This window comes from Ochotona curzoniae, unplaced genomic scaffold (genome assembly GCF_017591425.1).
Source record: "Ochotona curzoniae isolate NIBS_2020 unplaced genomic scaffold, NIBS_Ocur_1.0 contig_1071, whole genome shotgun sequence".
In the NCBI taxonomy this organism is placed as follows: domain Eukaryota; kingdom Metazoa; phylum Chordata; class Mammalia; order Lagomorpha; family Ochotonidae; genus Ochotona; species Ochotona curzoniae.
This window is the reverse complement of record NW_024464939.1, coordinates 16868472-16888498: the sequence shown is the minus strand read 5'-3', so window position 1 is coordinate 16888498 and position 20027 is coordinate 16868472. Positions and strand designations below refer to the sequence as shown.

At 39.7% G+C, this 20027-nt stretch overlaps 1 protein-coding gene across 3 annotated transcripts in view; it reads right to left on the bottom strand.

Annotated features, from left to right (window-relative positions):
• Positions 1–3150: 3150 nt before the first annotated feature.
• UBE2W (ubiquitin conjugating enzyme E2 W) overlaps positions 3151–20027 on the bottom strand; it is a 64280-nt gene continuing 47403 nt past the window's right edge. For 2 of the 3 annotated variants that reach the window (XM_040994300.1, XM_040994291.1), the window contains exons 5-6: positions 15957–16032; positions 3151–8347 (exon numbers count right to left, since the gene is read on the bottom strand). In XM_040994300.1, coding sequence (XP_040850234.1) covers positions 8334–8347; positions 15957–16032 — 90 coding nt within the window. In that variant the 3' untranslated portion in view covers positions 3151–8333. The remainder of the gene's footprint in view (positions 8348–15956; positions 16033–20027) is intronic. The other variant, XR_005885303.1, reaches the window with a different exon arrangement.

The following is a 20027-nucleotide window of genomic DNA, read 5'->3' as shown; positions in this document are numbered from 1 at the left end:
TACGTCATCCAGCCCCTGACTGACTCAGAACCAGTCATGGTGTCCTCTACGCTGACCTGAGTAGGAGAGCCTGTCCTAGTACTTTGTTACTTCAGGTCTTTGTTCTTGCCTTGAACCTACTGATAATAAAACTTTCAGGCTTTGGCAGTATTGTTTGCAAACAGGTTTTTGTGACAATCAGAAACTGCCTTCTCTTGCCTGGCTTTTCTTGGTATATGAGAATTATTCAAAAATCAACCTGTTTAATGTCTGATTTTAACCACTATGATCTGATGGCTCCTCAGATGTACCTAATACAAAAGTACCATATTCTGGATTTGTGTAAACATTTTTATACAAGTATTTTTATGTTAAAAATGTTTTTTTAACATAAGCAACTTGGTTCAGACATAAGGTAAGGACAAACACCTATTTTTTAAAAAAGCAAAACCAATAAAGAATTATTAATGCTTTATTTAAAGGACACCTTCTCAAACTCTGGGACAAAGAGGCAACAGCATTGTGGTTTAACATTTCACTCAGAAGATGGTCTGGACATGTCTCAAAGATGAGCATGTGCCACAGTAGGTGTTGTGGATGCCTGGTAGACATTCCAAGAGACGGGAAGCAGAGGACCTCCTGTGTACATGCAAGAGCCGTGCACATGCCTGGAGTTAGGGAAGACCTGACCCAGTGTCTCATGTTTTAATGTCCCTTGAAATGTTGCCTGATTTATTTTCTTCCCACAGTAGAGCTACTTATCTACCCTCTCCCTTGAACTGTTATGGGCTATTTGGACCTTATGGAAACAGCTAATCTGTTCCCTACACAGCTGCTTTCCCACCACTTGCACTCTGCTTTTGAAAAAGCATAAAAACCTCTGTGTTGGTGCATCATCCTGTGAGATGATGGTTGCTCTGCTGCCATAATAAAAACATTCAGTTCTGCACAATCTTATGTCCTCTATTGATTTCTGACAGCAGGCTAAGCCACACCTTGCAGTAGAGCATCCTATACAAGTGTGAATTCAAGTCCTAGTTGCTGCACTTTCAATCCAGCTTCTCAGCTTCCTGGGAAGGCAGAAGTTATTCCAAGTAATTAAATCCTTGCCACTAAGGTCATAGATAGGAGTCCTGGCCCAGACCTGGCTTTTGTGGGCACCTTGGAAGCAAACCAAATGACTCTCTTAACCCTACTCTATCAATCTTTATTTTTGGAAGGGCAGTTTTACAGAGAAATCTTCCATCCATAGGTCCACTCCCGATGTGGCTGCAACAGCCAGAGCTGAGCTGATCTGAACTCAACAGCCAGCAGCTTCCTCCAGATCTCCAACATGGGTGCAAAGTCCCAAGGCTTTCAGCCATCCTCTACTGCTTTCCCAGGGCACAAGCAGGGAGCTGGGTGGGAAGCAGGGCCTTGAGGACATGAACCAGCACCATTATGGGATCCCGGCACACGCAAGGTGAGGACTTCAGCCCTTAAGCTATCGTGCCGCTCTCCATTATGTCAAACTTTTAAAAAAGAAGTAGTTGGCACATAATTTCTTTGAAAAGGTTATTGTAAAAATACAAGAATAATCAAGTTAGACACATTTGTTAAAACATACATGATAGGTACTGTGTGCTATGTGCTGGGGATAAAAATAGAAACACAGTCCCTACTGTTAAGAGTTCAGGACAGAGCTAGTAGGGCATGAGGAGGTGAAGAGACAAAGCTAATAATTTTTCTGCATTTCAACTTTCCTTTCAGGCAGAGAAAGAGACAGTGAAGCTTTTAAGAACAGGGAAGATCAGCAGCCAAGCACATGTGTCTTGCATTACTTCCAAGATCTGCTTACTGTGGAAGAGCAACCTGAGAAAACCCAGGTCTGTGTGGTGAAGAGTCGTAATTGCAAGGGGACTGGATATCACTAGCTTTAAACATACGGGCTCAATGGGGATTGATGAAGAATGTAACAGGCAGACGACTAGTAAAAAGTGTTGGATCCTATCTGGATAACTAGGTTGACAGGAATGCATTAAATCACAAGAAAAACAGGAGAAACATACTTTTATCAGGGTAAGAGACAAAAAATCTGTTGGTTGGATGTCTGCAGGATATAACTATCCAGTTATATAATCACCAACACTTGGTCTTTGAAGGCTAGGTACAGACAGACATCTCAATTTTATGAAAACATTGATACTCTCCATGTGCGTATTTTGTATTAATCAGAAGCATTTTAAAAAAAAAAGACCTCAAAGCATTCAGACCAATTTAGTGACATGGTTTCCCCAACAGAACATATTCAGAACCACTGTGGCTTTGGACCTTACTAAAAAATACAGAAACCCCTGCTGTGTCATTTGATCCTTCCAGTAAGCGCACATATATTTTGTTAAAGTCTGTATGAAAAGTACTAAAGAATAGAGCAGAGATGAACAGAGAAGAGTCCCTTACCCATAGTGGGAAAGTCATACCTACTGTGTGAGGTAAACATTATTTTAAAGATTAGAACAAAGGGAAAGAGTGCCATCAAATTGCACAGGAACTGGAGCCTGCATTTACCTAACCAGCTACTAGTCTAGGGCAGAAAAGCACCTGTCGAGACATGACAGTTTACATGGTAGTAATGGAGCCAAAATGAGGACCAAGGTGCTCCTAAGGCAAGTAGATCCCTTGTGGAAAAGAAACAGAAGTATCAGCAGAGCATATTTAATTTCTTCCTGCTGTAATAACAGATGCAGACATAGCACCCTTTCCTGCTTATTTCCTTGTTTTGTCTCGACGCTTCAGTAGTCACTGAACGAAGTCAATCAGGTGATCTATTTGTATCGTCAGAAAAGCATCCAGAAGTTTTCACAGAATGACTGATGTCACGAAACTTGAAGTTCAGGGATATTAAATTGTTATTTTCCCTGAAGGTGTTCAGGACTGACTTAAAGCATCCAGAGCCACTCAAGCCAACTGGCTATTCTATGAAATAGAGAGGACCTGTAAGTCAGTAGCTGTAGCGCTGCATTCCTCTGCACTCACTTTGGAAACGGACAGACTATCTTTTCAGATGGTCATTATCTTTTAAGGATCAACATCTCGTAAACAGAAAATACTATGCAAGTAATTTTACATTATTATACACTACAAAGAAGTCTAGCATCTATTCCATTTAGTATTCAACTCTACAGAAAAAAGTCAAATGACAACTGCTTTATTTTAAAAGTTACTTAATTCCATAAAGCACACAAAGTAATCTATATTCAACTAACAAAAGTTTGATACATGTATTTAAAAATATATAACAGATTTGTCTGTTGTAACAGTTATAGTTAAAAAGTGAGTTTTACATATTTTGCAACTTGAATTTATAAAATATATACATTCACCCTATTCAAATCCTCAAGCACAATCTTTATTTCTAAATTGTGAGAAATATAGTACCAACATAAATGAACAAATTCATTTAATTTGTACATGTACTTGACTCTTAGTTACCAGATAATTAACCTAAAAATTCATTCAATTAATTTTTTTACCTCGAACTTGACCGTTTTCATTTACATAAGGAATCTGCAGTTAACTATGATGAGACACATTGTCATACTTGACAAAACCACTGAGTTCCTAAACAGTCCTATTTCAACCTTTTGTAAGAGGCAGGTGTAATCAGTCTTTCCATATGCCATGAAATCTGACAAGTTTTGTCACAATTCAAAACCTAGTATCTTCTGCAATCTTGCGTTTGACTTTGAGACAACAGCTTAGAACTACTATAGGCTCTACATTTTGTTAAAACTCAAACAGGGCATGTGTCAAGAAACAGCTAGAACTGGATCTTGTTTTCATTCAACATGTAAAGCCAGAGTTCTTGTCATAAGCGTCTATTCAGTCATTCCTTCCACACATTCAAAATGGCTTCAGGTGCTATTTTATCAACAAAACACCCTTTGTTAAAAAACAGTACTATAATCATTCTGAAGACTCATCCCCGAAAACAAGTGTCAGTGTCAACCCTTGAACAATCATCATCTCACCCAGCAGGATCTCAGTCAGAACCACACATCAACCTGCAGGACAGGCCAGGCTTGTAGTCCATGCTCAGGTTCCAGAGTCTGTAATGACGATCAGGTATACAATCCTATCTTAATATCAATGCAAAATTGGCTGCGAAAGCAAGACTCTTTACAAATAATTTTAGAAAAATAATTCCACATCTCAAAATGACTGAAGGAATTTAAGTGGAAAACAAACAATTTAATTCATTTAAGCAATAGTTAGGCACGGGGAAGAGTTCCCACTTCCAACGCCCTCCTTTTCTGTACTAGTATTTTAGAAATGAATTAGAGCTACAACTCACTCACCAAAGAGTTATATTCACAAAATCAACAATCTACTAATGAAGGGACTATCAGGAATTTGAATAAGATAGTGTTTTCTTTTTATGTTTGTTTTTTCTTTTTTTAGTTTTTCAAAAACTTCTGTTGTAATTAATAATCTTCTCTGGATTCTCCAACTTAAAAAAAAAAACAATTTAGAAGTCAGAAAAGGCAAATGCTGAAGATTCACGCATGTCAAACATCTGTGAGAAGAGACAGAAAGGAAGAAGAAGAAAAGGTATTTTCAAAAAGCCAGAAAAAGGTTGGAACTGGTTGTTGCAGACCAAAAGACACCTTCTCCACAGGTCACAATCCTGCAGAGTCAGGAAAGGCACTGGCATACCAAATAGTATAGTACCTACTTTGACAACAAAAAGCAAACCCCAGTTAACTAAGCTTCAATTCTTCCTAAAAACTAACTTACATACACAATTACACACAATCATAAATTATAGCCATTCAGCTAAGGTATGCATAAAAATGAGTAAAGTGAGACTGAGAAACATAAGCAAAAGTAACCATAAAGGCTTAGAACTAGTGACACTGAATTCTTTATTTAAAAAAAACTTTTGAACACACAGTACCTCCTCTTCTCTTCTATTTTTAGCAAGTTTTAACAAGTTTTAAATGTCTCAATTCTCAGAAACAATAAGCTTTTTAAAAACTAGACTGGATCCCTGGAAACAATATGTAGTTACTTACATACCATTTTCATTATCACTACTTATTTCTATCACTTGTCAATTCATCTTTGATGCAATCTGGGGATAATCAACAGTTACTAGATACCTATTTTAGAATCTGAAGAAATTATTCACCACCAGAATCTAATGACAATATATCTGCATATATTTAATATTTCAGGAGGGCAAAAGTAGCAAACTATTCTAGTTGCTTTATACCAAATATTTATAATTTCAGTCAAAACAACAAGGATCAAGATCTTTCTTCAGTGCTATTGTTAACTATAAAAAAGCTATTTTTAGCATTTTTCTGGATAGTTAAAAATGCTTTATTTCCCTGATGGCTAAAAGGAAAAATTACATATTACAAGTAAATTCTTTAAAAGTGACTATTATTAATTCCTTAAGACAACAGCCATAAAATGTGTTTTTCAATTTCCCTTAAAAGATCAAAAGTATCTTTCTCTTTCAAACTTATGATATTAATTCCTACTTGAAAAAGAATTTCTGAGAGGGCATCAAGTTCATTATGTATGCATGCATAAATAAGAACTGAATGTATCACTGTTGTAACAGAATTTGGCAAACCAGCAGAATGGCCTAAAATAAATAAATAAATAAATAAAAAAGAAGAGAATACCTATTTTCTATTTGAAGCTTAATTCTACAGGCCTGATGCACCATGGAGGAAAACCGGAGAAGGAGGAAGTAGCATACTCCTATGTACATTTTCTTTGTGTTCTGGTTGTCTTTCAACAACACATTACAAGGAAATATTCTGCTTATAATTACAAAGCCATTAACTGCCCTCTGGAGCAATGACTCAGATAAACGAAGACTTTCACTAATGTAACTTACAATATTTTAACAATAATATAAAATTAATTAACTCTAAGTGCAAAGCAATTTTCAGTAACTCCTATATTCCGTAGGAATGATGTTAATTTGATTATGAATTCTGAACAACTGGTGCTCCTATTAGGATATTTCATCTTATTCTCTTTAAAACATAAAACATACTGAAGTTATTTGGTTTTTTTTTGTTTGCTTTATTTGATTTTACCATATCTACATCTAGAGAGAGAGGTATGTTAAAATACTTATAAAAACTCAAACTGAGGCTATATATGATCTATTAATCTATAGTATAGCACTGCTAATCTTTGACCTGGTATATTAATTCCTTTGGTGAATAAATGTCACAGGTCATTTCCTTATAAGAGGATTTAGTTAGGAGGACCAGAAACACACAAGAGAGATTTCTTCCTAACATACTGGAAAAAGATGATGTCAATCAGTAGTTTAGACCAGTTTTCTAAAATATGAAAATATATAATTTATAGTTGCAATTTTCATATAACAAGCAGTTAAAAACTATCAATAATCCAAATATTTTCTCTCTTGGTTAAACAGCCAACTAATAAAACTGATAGAACACTATGAGAATTTACGTTTAGTCCAAATTGAACAAAAACGTTTCAAATTTTTAAAAAGTGGTAATTGCTAGCTCATGGTATAAACAGTGTCCACAATTTGGTGGCTGGCCAAGTTTTTTGTTTTTCAAGTTATTTCTATAGCAGACATAATTTTGAAGTCTACCCACCCCTGAGTTCAGCAATTATATTTTTTAGAGTGTAAAATTATATGCCCTTGATTAACATGTACAAAGCTACAAAATGTCATCTATACAGAGATTAAAAACAACTTTTAAAACATTATTTACCAATTATTAATTGGATGGTTTTACTGGGGTACATATTTCAATCCTTTCAGCCAACTGGCTTTTACCTTTAAACCCAAATTGATCCATATATTCACTGTAGGATATTTCAAAAAGAGTGCAACAATAAGGCATTAGTAAAAATAACATTATAGTAGAAACAGATTTTGCATATGTGAAAAGATTAATTTATAAAATACAATAATCACTTTTTAAAAAGTGAACCTAGCTGTAGCACTAACTTACATGGTACTGAGGATTGGACCTTTGAACAACTTTTTTTTCTATAGAAAAATTTCAGCTAGCGATAAGCAAAGTCTTTTCAACAAGCAAACAAAATAAATCCTTCCAGGAAAAAATGTATGGTTGTGAAGACAAACAAGCAAACATACCATTTTATAGTGTACTTTTGCCTAAATTTAAAATAAAAATGTCCACACTCTCGTTAAAACATTAAGCCTCTGTCAAAAATGTATTTCTTATTTTAGGGTACAGAATTGGAGACAAGATGATACTTACAAGTAAAGAAAGTTTACAAGAAAAAGCTTGACAAAAGTTTTTCAATTAAGGTAATATATAACATTCAAACTTGACTTAAAACATAACAAAAGAAACAAGATTGCAAACAAAAATGTTTATGGATTTTCCAAACATAAATAAATGAAATAGTGTTTAGGCAGTAGGGCTCATGCTGATGGCTAGCAGGAAGTAACCGAGTGTAATCTACTTGGAAAAAAACCTTTAATACACAAATAACAAGCCCAATTTATGGACTGCAGCAACTTAATCATTACTGCCATTTTTCTTACTTCCAAAATAAAGCCTTGATTAAACCAGTCAGACCCTATATTACTCAGACCTTCACTTCAGAGATTGAGGAATTATATACAACAAATTTATTTTCACCATAGGGATAACATATTGTACCTCTCTGCCAATGTTACTTGAAAACCTTCCATGTCAAAACAATTTGACAGCAGATATAAACAATTAAATAAATACGCAATGATCTTTCATTACAGTCCTTTGAAGACGCATGTTAATTCATGCTGTTAACCTCAGGATCACAGTGCATAGAATCCAAATATAAACAGTTGGGGTGACTTTCAAAGTAATGTTGGATCCCTCACGTTATTTATAATCCCCACCATAACCGATAAGTTCATTTCATAGGCCCTATTATGCATTAATCATCGAGTGGCAGAAGTTAATGAAAAACTTTTCCTGTTATGACGTCCATTGCCGGCAATGAACGTCCCAACACCACCAGGGAAGTCATTGTTATTGCACAATACATGAGGACCTGGAACTATTCCAAACGCTTAAAAAAATAAAAATAAAAAATGGAATTATATTTGACATTTCCTGACACCTGCATTGATACTGTATGACTAATAAAAGCATGTCAGTTGCCTGGACTGAACCAGCGATCAACATGCGCCCAGAATGCACACGAGTAAAAATGCAGTAAAAGGAAGTAGTCTTCATTGCCTATAGGTCACTTCCAGTCAAAGGTTAAAGTTCAAAGACTGAATGATCAAAGTGCTCATTTTCTCAGTAGGACTATCTTCTGCTAGGAGGATGACAACAGTGGCATCATCAACAAGTATCATCTTTAAGAAAAGGAGAAAAAAGAGAATTAAAAAGTTAAGTAAGCATGAGTAAAATACACAAATTAACCTGATGTAGAAATATTTTCATTACCAAAAAGAATATGGCTTATACACTTGCCTCCCTGACAATAAAAACTCAAAATCGCATTTAATTACTCTTTAAGAAAAGGGTAGATCATACAAACCTTAAAATGATCTATTGTTGGTATATTAATTCTTTTAAAAATAATAAATTGGTATGTGTTCACAAAAATTCAGAATGTAGCAATCCTAAGAGATTTCTCTCATGAGTAACAATAAGCTGTGGCAAGGTGGGATGGGAAGTAGACTCCTGGTGGTCACTGTGCGCCCTTTAGCACAGAGCAATTCAAGCCATAGCTTCAGACTGAGAAGACAATACTGTTTCTTCACCACCAAATCACAATCTCTCCTTCTCCATAACTTTCCAAATAAATAAATAAATCTTAAAAACAAAAAACTACTAAGGCTGATGTGGTGGTATGGCAGGCTAATCCTCCCCACTGCAAGCACCAGCATCCCGTACAGGTGCCGGTTAGTGTCCTAGGCTGCTCCACTTCTGATCCAGCTCCCTCCTTATGGCCTGGCAAGTCAGCAGACAGCTCAAGTCCTTGCGCAGTTGAACCCATGAGATAGAAACTCCTGGCTTCAGATCAGCTCCTCTCTGACTGTTGCCCGTTTTTGTAAAATCTACTTTCCAATAAAAATAAATAAATCTTAAAAAAATAAATGAAAACAACCAAGGACTGGCCTTGTGATGTAGGAGGCAAAAGCCAAAGCATCCCACATGCAGGTCTAGTTCTTGGCTGCTCCAAATCTAATCCAGCTTTTTGCTAATGTGCCCAGGAAAGCAGCAGAGGATGGTCCAAGTGCTTGGGTCCCTGCACTGTGTGATGGCCCAGACCTGACATTGGAAGCCATTATAGAATGAGCCACTGACTGAAAAGTTTTCTCCCCCCCTCTCTCACTGCAAACTTAATTGGAGAGCCATTTAATTCCACAATGATCATATTAAAAGTCTTAGGAAAATAGCAATGCCTACAAAAAATTTTATCTGAAACGCAGAGTTACATACACACACACACACACACACACACACACAGAAAGAGAGAGAAGCAGACAGACAGTGGTTCACTCTCCAAATGGTCACAAAGGCTGGGACTAGGCCAAGAGGAAGCCAGGTGCTTCACTAGAGTTTTCCACAGAGGTGCAAGGGCCAAGGACTCTGCCAGTCTCTGTTGCTTTCCCAGTCATATTAACAGGCAGCTGAACTGGAAATGAAGTAGCTGGAACTCAAACAGGCGGCCATAAAAGAAGCTGGAGCTACAGTTGGCAGCTTAACCCATTACAACACAAAGCCATCTCCCTAAGGATTTCTTTAAGCTAGATTATTGAGTCTGACAATTTGTTCTAAGAATATCTAAAACAATAGGTCTTAAATAATGAGCTATATCTGGAGACATCGCAGAAACTAAAATAAAACTCCATTTTAAGCACAGTAGCAGATTTGATTGGGTTCCTCAAAAAAGCAATACTTGACAACACTTTGGGTGAAGAAGTTTCCAAGAAAGGTAAGTGTCCATGTGTTGGAGGAGTATTCATTCTCGGCAAACAGCTTGTACACAGGCAACAGAGAGTGGAATGAGTAGGGTCTACATTATTATAAATAGAGTCCCACTGATCATTCCATGAATAAAATGCTCCTTGTATCACTGTCCTATGAAACCAAAAGTTCTTAAACAAATTTTTAGAAAAGATTTATTACATTTCCATTCGAAAGGCAGATTTGGCCCGGTATGATGGCGCAAGTGGTTAAGGTCCTCGCCATGCACACCCAGGATCCCATATGGGCGCCGGTTCTAATTCTGGCAGCTCCACTCCCATCCAGCTTCCTGCCTGCGGCCTGGGAAAGCAGTCGAGGACAGCCCAAAGCTTTGGGACCCTGCACCCGCATGGGAGACCCGGAAGAGGCTTCTGGCTTTGGATTGGCTCAGCTCCAGCCGTTGCGGCCACCTGGGGAGTGAATCATCGGATGGAAGATCTTCCTGTCTCTCCTCTCTGTATATCCGTCTTTCCAATAAAAATAAAATAAATCATAAAAAAAGAAAGAAAAGAAAGGCAGATTTTCAGAGAAACAGAAACAAAAAGAAAAATCTTCCATCTACTTGTTCACTCCCCAAATGGCCGTAACAGCATGAGCAGAGCTGATCTGAAGCCAGGAGCCAGGAGCTTCCTCCAAGCCTCCCAACGAGTGCAGGGTCTTAAGGCTTTGGGCTGTCCTTGACTGCTTTCCCAGGCCACAAGCAGGGAGCTGGATGGGAAGTGGGGCAGGCAAGATACAAACCAACACCCGTATGGGATCTCAGTGGATGCAAGACGAGGACTTTAACCACTAGGTTACTGTGCCAGGCATAAAACCAAGAGTTCTTCATGCCCTGACCAAAGACTAAAGTTCTTCATAGGATACCAAAGTCACTTGTGCTGTTTTCCTGGGGCATTATAAGACTCGGCCATTTAAAACTACAATCTGAGGCATGGTTGGTGAAGAAGAAAGATAAAGGTTTCAAAGTTCCTTCAACTAATATTTTAAGATTATTCTCTTAGTATAGATTGTCAGAGGTTTATACTAAGAAAATTTCACCTTCAACATTTAGCTTATTAAATACTACTGAAGTGTTTCCTCAGCATTCCATAAAAGCAGCCAGTCAACAGGTTTAGAGTCACAGGTGTTCTGCTTCAATCCAGCTTCCTGCTAACGTGCCTGGGAAAACAGCCAAAATACAGTCCAACAGCTTGGAATTCTGGTATGTAAGTGGGAGAACCAAATGAAGCTTCCGAATTTTGATTTCAGCTTGTCCCAGTCATGACCACTGCAGCCATTTGGGGAATGGAGGCTCCTCTGCTCTCCCTTTGTAACTTTGTCCTTAGAATAGGTAAATAGTCTTAAAAACCCAACAATAACTAGTATTCCTAATTTGCTATATAACAACAGCAAAGTTTTATTCTGTTTATTGTATTCAATAAAATGCTACCAATCCAATTACCAATAATTCCAGAATTCAAAAATTTATAATTTTACTGAGTTATATTTTTATCTATGCATGTTATACATGTTTTTTCACTATATTTAATGTGTTATACAGGGACAGTGTTGTGGTACAGTGGGTTAAGCCTGCGTCTACAACTTCAGTATCCCTTATGAGCTACTCTAACTGTGACCCACCTTCCTACTTACGCATCTGGCAAAGCAGCAGGAATCAGCCTGAATATCTACATCCCTGCCACTCACTTGGGAGACTTGGATGGAGCTCCTGGATGCTAGTGTTAGCCAGCCCCAGCCCTGGCTGTTGTGGCAATATGCGGAATGAACTAGTAGATGGAAGATCTGTCTCTGAGCTCTGCTTTGTGAAACAAATCAATCTTAAGGGGAGCCAGCACCGTGGTGTAGCAGACTAATTCTCTATGGCACTGGTATCCTTTATGGATGATGGTTCGTGTCCCCACTGTTCCACTTCCAACCCAGCTCTCTGTTTATGGCCTGGGAAAACAGCGGTGGATGGCTCAGGTCTTTCGGTCCCAGGGCCCATGTGGGGGACCAGGAACAAGCACCTAGCTCCTGCTAGCCTGGATCTGGCCATTGCAGGCATTTGGGAAGTGAACTAGTAGATAGAAGATCTATGTCTCTGTAAAATCTGTCTTTCAGATAAAAGAAATACATCTTAGAAAAGATAAATGTGCTTTTGGAGTCAGTGCACCCCACTTCTGATCCAGCTCCCTGCTAAAGGCCCAGGAAAGTAGAGGAGGATGGTTCAAGTCCTTGCGCCTATGTGGGGAGACCCAAAGGAACTTTCTGGCTCATAGTTCAGACCAGCTAAACTCTGGTTATTGAGGCCATTGGGGAGTGAACCAATGGATAGAAGATTGATCACTGAACATATCAATCAGATCTCTTTAACTTTGGCTTTCACACAAATATATTTTTTAAAAGTTTTCAAAAAATATATAACCCATTGTAAATATTTTAAAATTATTATTTTTTAATTGATTTTTTAAAAAGATTTATTTTTATTACAAAGTCAGATATACAGAGAGGAGGAGAGACAGTGAGAAAGATCTTCTGATCGATGATTCACTCTCCAAGTGAGCCGCAACAGCCGATGCTATGCCAATCTGAAGCCAGGATCCCAGGAACCTCCTCCAGGTCTCCCACGTGGGTGCAGGGTCCCAAGGCTTTGGACCGTCCTCGACTGCTTTCCGAGGCCACAAGCAGGGAGCTGGATGGGAAGTGGAGCTGCCGGGATTAGAACTGGCATCCGTATGGGATCCCAGCAGGTGTTCAAGGCGAGGACTTTAGCCGCTAGGCCACGCTGCCGGGCCCTAAATTATTATTTTTTGGTTTGAAAGGCAGTGTTACAGAAGAGGAAACACAGAGACAGACAGATGAAAAGAGACTCCTTCATCCACTGACTCAATCTCCAAAAAGAGGAAACAGCCAGCGTCGGGCCAGGTTGAAACTAGGAGCTTAAGAGCTTCCCATGAGGTTCTGGGACTCAAGTACTTGGTTCATCTTCTGCTGCATTCCCAGGCACACTGGCAGGGAGCTGGATGGAAATTGAATTAGCCCGGACTTGAATCAGTTGACCATTTACGATGCCAGTATCACATACGAAGGCTTGGCCAGCTATGCTACAATGCTGGCCCCAATTGCAAGTATTTTATATGAAGTAAATAGCTTTCTCAAAAATAATTACTAGCTTTCTAAGACGATGACTTTTTTTTCTTCTGATTTAATAACAGATTTCCTCAATGTTATATACAGTAAGAGCTTTGTAGCTAATCTCATTTTCACAGATCTACTTTTACTAGTTGATTTCATTCTCTATTACCCTTTACATTTTTACATTGCGCTTCTTATCTATATTTTCTTCCCTAACATTAAAAAAATTTTTTTATTTCCTTGAAAGGCATTGTTCCTGGGCCCGACAGCATGGCCTAGAGGCTAACGTCCTCGCTTTGAACGTGCCAGCATCCTATATGGGCGCCGGTTCTAATCCTGGCAGCTCCACTTCCCATCCAGCTCCCTGCTTGTGGTCTGGGAAAGCAGTGGAGGACGGCCCAAAGCCTTGGGACCCTGCACCCATGTGGGAGACCTGGAGGAGGTTCCTGGGATCTTGGCTTCAGATTGGCAAAACACCAGCCGTTGCGGTCACTTGGTGATCGGACGGAAGACCATCCCCTCTGTCTTTCCTCTCTGTATATTTGACTTACAATAAAAATAAATCTTAAAAAAAAAAGAATTAAAAGAAAAAAAGAAAGGCATTGTTAGAAAAAGAGAGACAGAGGGAGACATGCATTCCAGCTACTGGCACACTCCCCAAAATGGCCATAATGATCAGCTAGGCTTGGCAGATGCCAGGAGCTCCACCTGGCTGTCTCACATGGGGAGCAGGGATCAGCCACTTGGATCATCTTTCGCTGCTTTCCCAGGTACATTAGCAAAGTGTGGTAAAATGGAAGTAGAACACCTGGGACTCTAACCAGAGCCCTTAGAACTGCAAGTATCATTTATAGAAAGCAGTTTAACTACAATTATGGCACTTGAACTTTCCTTTTCTAAAGGAAAAGGCACCTGCCTCCAGTCTCAGGAGTAGCATTTTTTGATGGCTTTAACAGCTGAGCCTAGGCCAGGCTAAAGCCAGGAACCTCATCTGGGTTTCTGATGTGACCTGCAGGGGCTTAAACACTCAGCCATCTTCAGCTGCTTTCTCCAGGCCATTAGCAGGGAGCTGGATGAGAAATGCAGCAGCCGGGACATAAGCTGGTGTCATATGGGATGCCAGTGATACAAGCAGCTTCACTAACTATACCACTATGCTGAGCCCAGGAATAGCATTCTTCTTTCCCTGTTTCCCTATATGTACTGGCTGACACAGCACTACTGTCTCATTGACTGGCCACCTTTTGTTTCAACACCAGGAGAAATCTTTTTGTTGTTGTTGTTTTTTAAAGATTTATATATTTTTATTGGAAAGTCAAACACACAGTTAAGAGACAGAGAAGAAGATCTTCTATCCACTTGTTCAATCCCCAAGTGGCCTTAAATGTCAGAGCTGAGCCAATCTGAAGCCAGGAACCAGGACCTTTTTCTAGGTCTCCCATATAGGTACAGGTCCCAAGGCTTTGGGCCATCCTCAGCTGCCTTCCCAGGCCACAAACAGGGAGCTGCCAGGATTAGAACCGGCACTCATTTGGGATCCTGATACATACAGACAAGGACCTTAGCCACTAGGCTACCATGCCAGGTCCAGAAGAACTCTTTTAAATTTGTAATTTATTCAATTTAAGTGAGGATACAGATGTTTCAAATTGCTTAAAAAGACAGAAGGTTAGTTTTCCTTTAGTTTTGCAGTTTTAACTTGCATTAGATCAGCAAAAATGAAAACCAGGCAGGAACACAAGGAGATAATCACATGTGCGTATAATCACAAAGAGTAGTTTTTCTAACTCTTCCCAGTGAACATTATGGAACGCAGACATTTTGGGTTTTGTTGTTGTTTGCTTGTTTTTATTTGCTTTTGACATTTTGTTTTATTTTCAAATGTTTCTTTGTGGAAGCACTAAGGTTAGTTCAGAAAAAATTCTAGCAGCTCTAAATTACAAAACTACCATTATCTCTACTTGTCTTTCTTTTGGCTTCTCAAATAAATAAAAACTTTAAAAATGGCACGGGGTGCTGCTAGAATGGTGTTGAAGTGGGTAAAGCCACTAGCTGAGACTCCAGATTCCCATCTGGATGCCTGGGTGCCAGTTTATTTCCTCGCTGCTCCACATCCAAGCCAGTTCCCTGCTAACGGTACATCCCCGTATACGGGTGGCACAAGTACTTGAGCCCCTACAATCAATGTCAGAGACCCGGATGTAATTCTTGGCTTTAGCCTGACTCGGCCCTGGCCTTAGTTGCCAAATGAGGAGTGATAGGGCAGACAGAAGATCTCTGTAAGTCTGACTTTGGAAAAACGGAAAGGAAGGGGAATGAGGAAGGGGGAGAGGGGAAGAGGAGAAGGGAAAGGAAGGGAAGAGAAGGAAAAGAAGGAAGAAGGAACAGTATCGTCTGAGTGTTAAAATACTTACAGGTTTTACTTGTAGGATAGATGTATTTTGTTTTCCAACTAAAAATCTAGTCTGGGGGCAAGTAAATGGCCTAGTGACTAAAACACTGTATCAGAGTGTGGGGTTAAGACGCCCTGCTCCTACTACTAGCTCCAGCCTTCTCCTAATGCACAAAGGAGGCAGCAGTAACACCACACATAACTGAATCACTGCAATTCACATAAAGATCTGAGTTGAGCTCTTGGCTTCAGCCCAGCCTTGCTGTGGATGTAGGCATCTGCAGAATGAACTAGAGGGATGAGAGATCTGTTTCTCTCTACTTCTCAAATAAAAATAGAAGTAAGCTATCTTACAGTATTTGTAAGAACCTTTAATTTATAAAAGCACAATATTATATCCTTCATTCAAGTCATAGCAAATACATAAATCCATCAAGTCAAAAAAGCAAAAATATTTACTAAGACAAACTAAATCTGCTTACCGTGATACCACCATTTTGTTTTCTTTGGATTCTTGTTACACGTTCGCACATAAAAAGAATTATCTGGTGGTCGTCTCTGAAACAAAAGAGTTTAAACAGCTAAGAAATTGTAGAATAAAAAAGCTAATGAGGAGATTGCTTGAAGAAAAGCTTATACACAGTTATTACAGAATGTATAAAAACAGTCAACACTAACAGCGTAACAAAAAATTAAAACTATAAATATATCCAGAAAAACATATTTTTGGACAATAAATTGTTTTTTTCAAAACAGTGATGGTTGTATATGTGCGTGGTCTAGGTCAGACTGCAGTGAAATCACTAACAGAATGACTATAACCAAAAATAATAGATAGCATTCAGATATAAAGAATTTTTATTTCACATCATAATTTCTTAAGAAACAATTTTTCTTCTAACTCTGGCTTTCAAACAAAAATAAATCTTTAAAAGAAATAATTATTATTGTGACTTGATTAAAATTTAAAGGTCTACCTAACTAGGTTTGTCTGAACTGGATCTAGGGTAGATTCTGTAGGTGACAGCCAATGCTCTAGCACTTGTCAGCATTTGTGTGGGCTGAGTCTGGGGGCAGGCTGGGCTGGGCCACACTGCAGCACTGCTGGCATGCACAAGAGCCAGGACACCGCATGGGCCATGCCCAGCTCTGCTAGGCTGCAACATCTGCCAGCAAAGCTGAGACTGCAGGCAGACTTTGTCAGGCTGGATAAAAGATCCTGTCAGCATGTGCAAGATCTGAGGCTGGAAATGGGCTTGGTAGAGGAACTCTGGGGACTCCCCTACTAATCTGCAGCTCTTGCTAGTGAGTACAAGAGCCAGGGCAGGCCAGGCTGAACTGCAGCATCCATTGGCATATGTGTGAGCTGAATCTGGGGGTTGGCTGGGCTGGGCCAGTCAAGGTTGGGCTAGGTTGCTGCACCCAACAGCAAGAACTGCAACTGAGGGCAGGTCAGGGTGAGATACACTGCAGCATCTGCTGGTGAATGCTGAGACTGCAGGTAGACCATTTTGGGCTGGGCTGCAGCACCTGCTGGCATGCGCCAAAACCTGAGGCTGGGAGTGGACCTGGTAGGGGAAATCTGGGGATTCCTTGCAGGTGGCTATAATTTCCACTGGTGAGCAATGAGATCTGGAACTGGGGGTGGGCCAGGCTGGGCTAAGCTGCTGCAACCACTGGTATGCACAAGAGCCAGAATGGGTACGGGCTAGTCAGGACAGGTTACAGTACAAGCTGTCAAGGGAAAGGGAGCAAGTCTTGTTAAGCTGGACCACAGTACCCCTTGGCAAGTGCAAGATCTGGGCTTGGAACGGGTATGGTAGGGAAACTGTGGGCATGCTCTTGCTGGGGGCTATTACTGGTTTCCTTGACTAGGCCACAGCACCCATCAGCTCATGTGAGAAATGGGGCTGGGAGCAGAACTGACCAAGCAGCTGTATCTACCTGGTATCAAACAGCATCTCACTGTATGCTGGCAGCTGCAGGTGATAGGCTGAACTTGTCCCTGCATTTCTTGAGGCATACAAGAGACAAGTCTGAAGTAAACACAGGTTAGGGTTCTTGGGAGACTCCCCAACTAGCTGGCCATACACAAACCCCAGTCACAGGGAAAAATCATAACATATGTGGTACAGCCTTGGAGTACGTTTATTTGGACTGGGCCTCCTTAGCTGCTGATGCCCATGCAGTGGACAGTATGCTCAGATACACACAGGGGACATGACAGCCAGCTTATCTAAGCTAGCAGAGGACTTTGAGTATCTTGTCAGAGGATGCAAAGCAGAACAGGTTGGATCACTCTCCTGGCCAAGCTTTGCAACACGTTCTGGCACCTGTGAATGTACTAAAGTAGACTTAATCAGCCAATAGACCTTGGAACAATTCCTGGTGCAATGGAGCCAAGTCTTCTCAGACCTATCAAAACCATTCAAGTAACATCCTCGGAACACTGTTCCCCACACTGGGGTCTCTAAGGCGTCATCAAATGACTTCCCCATCCCCTTTTGCTGATGTGGTCTGAAAACAAGAAGCAGACCCCTCCTCTCCTGCCGTTTGAATACAGGAGAAAAAAAAATTCAAACGTTTGTCCCACTCACCTTCCTCCATACCTTGACTCCTCTCCCTAATCAGAGACCCAAATGGGTACGCATGCCTCAACTATGTAAGCAATTTTATAAACTAAGTTAAATTAAAACAAGGTTTTGCATGACAGATATTCCTATATCTTAGCTCTCTACTTTCAGCACTATTCTGACAATTTTTTTTTCTTGCCCTTATATGTTTTTTATCAAGTAGCTTTGGAGTTACCTCTATTTTGCTAATCTAATGAAGATAAAAAAAAAAAAAAAGTAATTTTTTCCCTCTATTTGAATCTAATCAAAAGAATGGGGTTGGGGGACAGTACTGTGGTGCATTGCATAGAGCTGCTACCTGTGAGGCTAGCATCCCATGTGCCGACTGGTTTCAATTCCAGAAACTCTACTTTTGATCCAGCTCCCTGGTAATGTGCCTGGGAAAGCACTGGAAGATGCCTAGCATCCAGGTCCCCTACCACCCACATGGGAGATCCGTATGATCTCCTGGCTTTGACCGGCCCAGCCCTGGCTAATGTGGCCATCTGGGAAGTGAACAGCAAATGGAAGACCTCTTTCTCTGTACTTTGACTATCAAAATGAACATCTTTAAAAAAAAGTAGAATTTTAAGATGTCATTAACAAAGCTCCAAGCAGGAAACAAAGATTGCAGAAGGCCAACAGTCCACCTGACTGTAAAGAAAACACACATGTGGAATCATGTTAGTGGAACTTCCTAATGCCTGTTAGCATTAATAACAAATGAAATTAACAAAGCAACACCAGAACACAAATGCTGAATAGCTATCCCAAGATTACTTTGTTGATAAATTTTGAGGAAATTTCTGAAATTTTAATTAGATATCTCACTACCTTGAAGAAATAAATAATCTTCTGCTGTTTGTCCTGAAAAATCAAATCTGTGTCCAGGTGGAATAAACTGCTACTACTAAAGCAAGTAATCTCACAAACTCATTTATCTATTTTGTTTAGAAGCCAAAATCACAACAGTCTTTACAAAATATGAGAATAAAAATACTCATTCTATTTGGTTAGGCTTAGAATATAATCAAACTGTTAAATGATTAGGCAAATACAGTCCTAGGAGGGGTGGAGGTAGTAGAAAAGGAACTTTACCAAGAGATGTATTATAAAATTAAATAAGCAATAGAATATAAACTGGGAAGGCTGAACAATGTAATATTATAAGGGCTTAGAAAAGGTTGGATTACTAAAAAGTCATCAGTCACATTACCAGAAATTTCCTCTAATATACTGAATCTATTGACAGACTGCATTTAAGCACATTTAGTGGGGCCAGTGTTGTGGTATAGCTAGGAAAAGTTGCCACCTGTGAGTGACGCCAACATCCCATCAGATACGTTTGTTTCCCGAAGTGCTCCACTTCTGACCCAGCTCCTGCAAATGGCCTAGGAAACCCATCAGAGGATGGCCCAGATGTTTGGGTCCTTGCCACCCATGTGAGGCCTGGAAAAAGTTGCTGGCTTCAGTCTGGCCCAACCTGTCCAATACAGCCATCTGGGAAGTGAACCAGTGGACAGAAGCTCTGCCTCTGCCTCTCCATACTCCAGTTTGTAAAATAAATAACTTGAACAAATGCCTTCAGCTTAAGGAATCATTCATTGTAAAATGGAACTAACAACAATGTACTACATCAAAGTTCCAAATATTTGTTAAAATGAAGTATATATTTGGAGTTAATTTTTAATATTTGGAGTTTTTTTGTTTAAAAAACCCCATAGATGAAAGTCTACCACAGAATAAAATTTACCTGTTTTAACAACAGAGCTTTAGGTAGGTATCTAAAAGGGGTGGGGACTGCAATGTGGTGTAACAGGTTAAGATGTCAACTGAGATGATAGCACCCTATACCAGAATGTCAGTTCAATTCCTGGCTGGTCTGCTTCCTATAGCTCCCTGCAATGTGCCTGGGGTAAGCAGCAAATCACAGTCCAAATA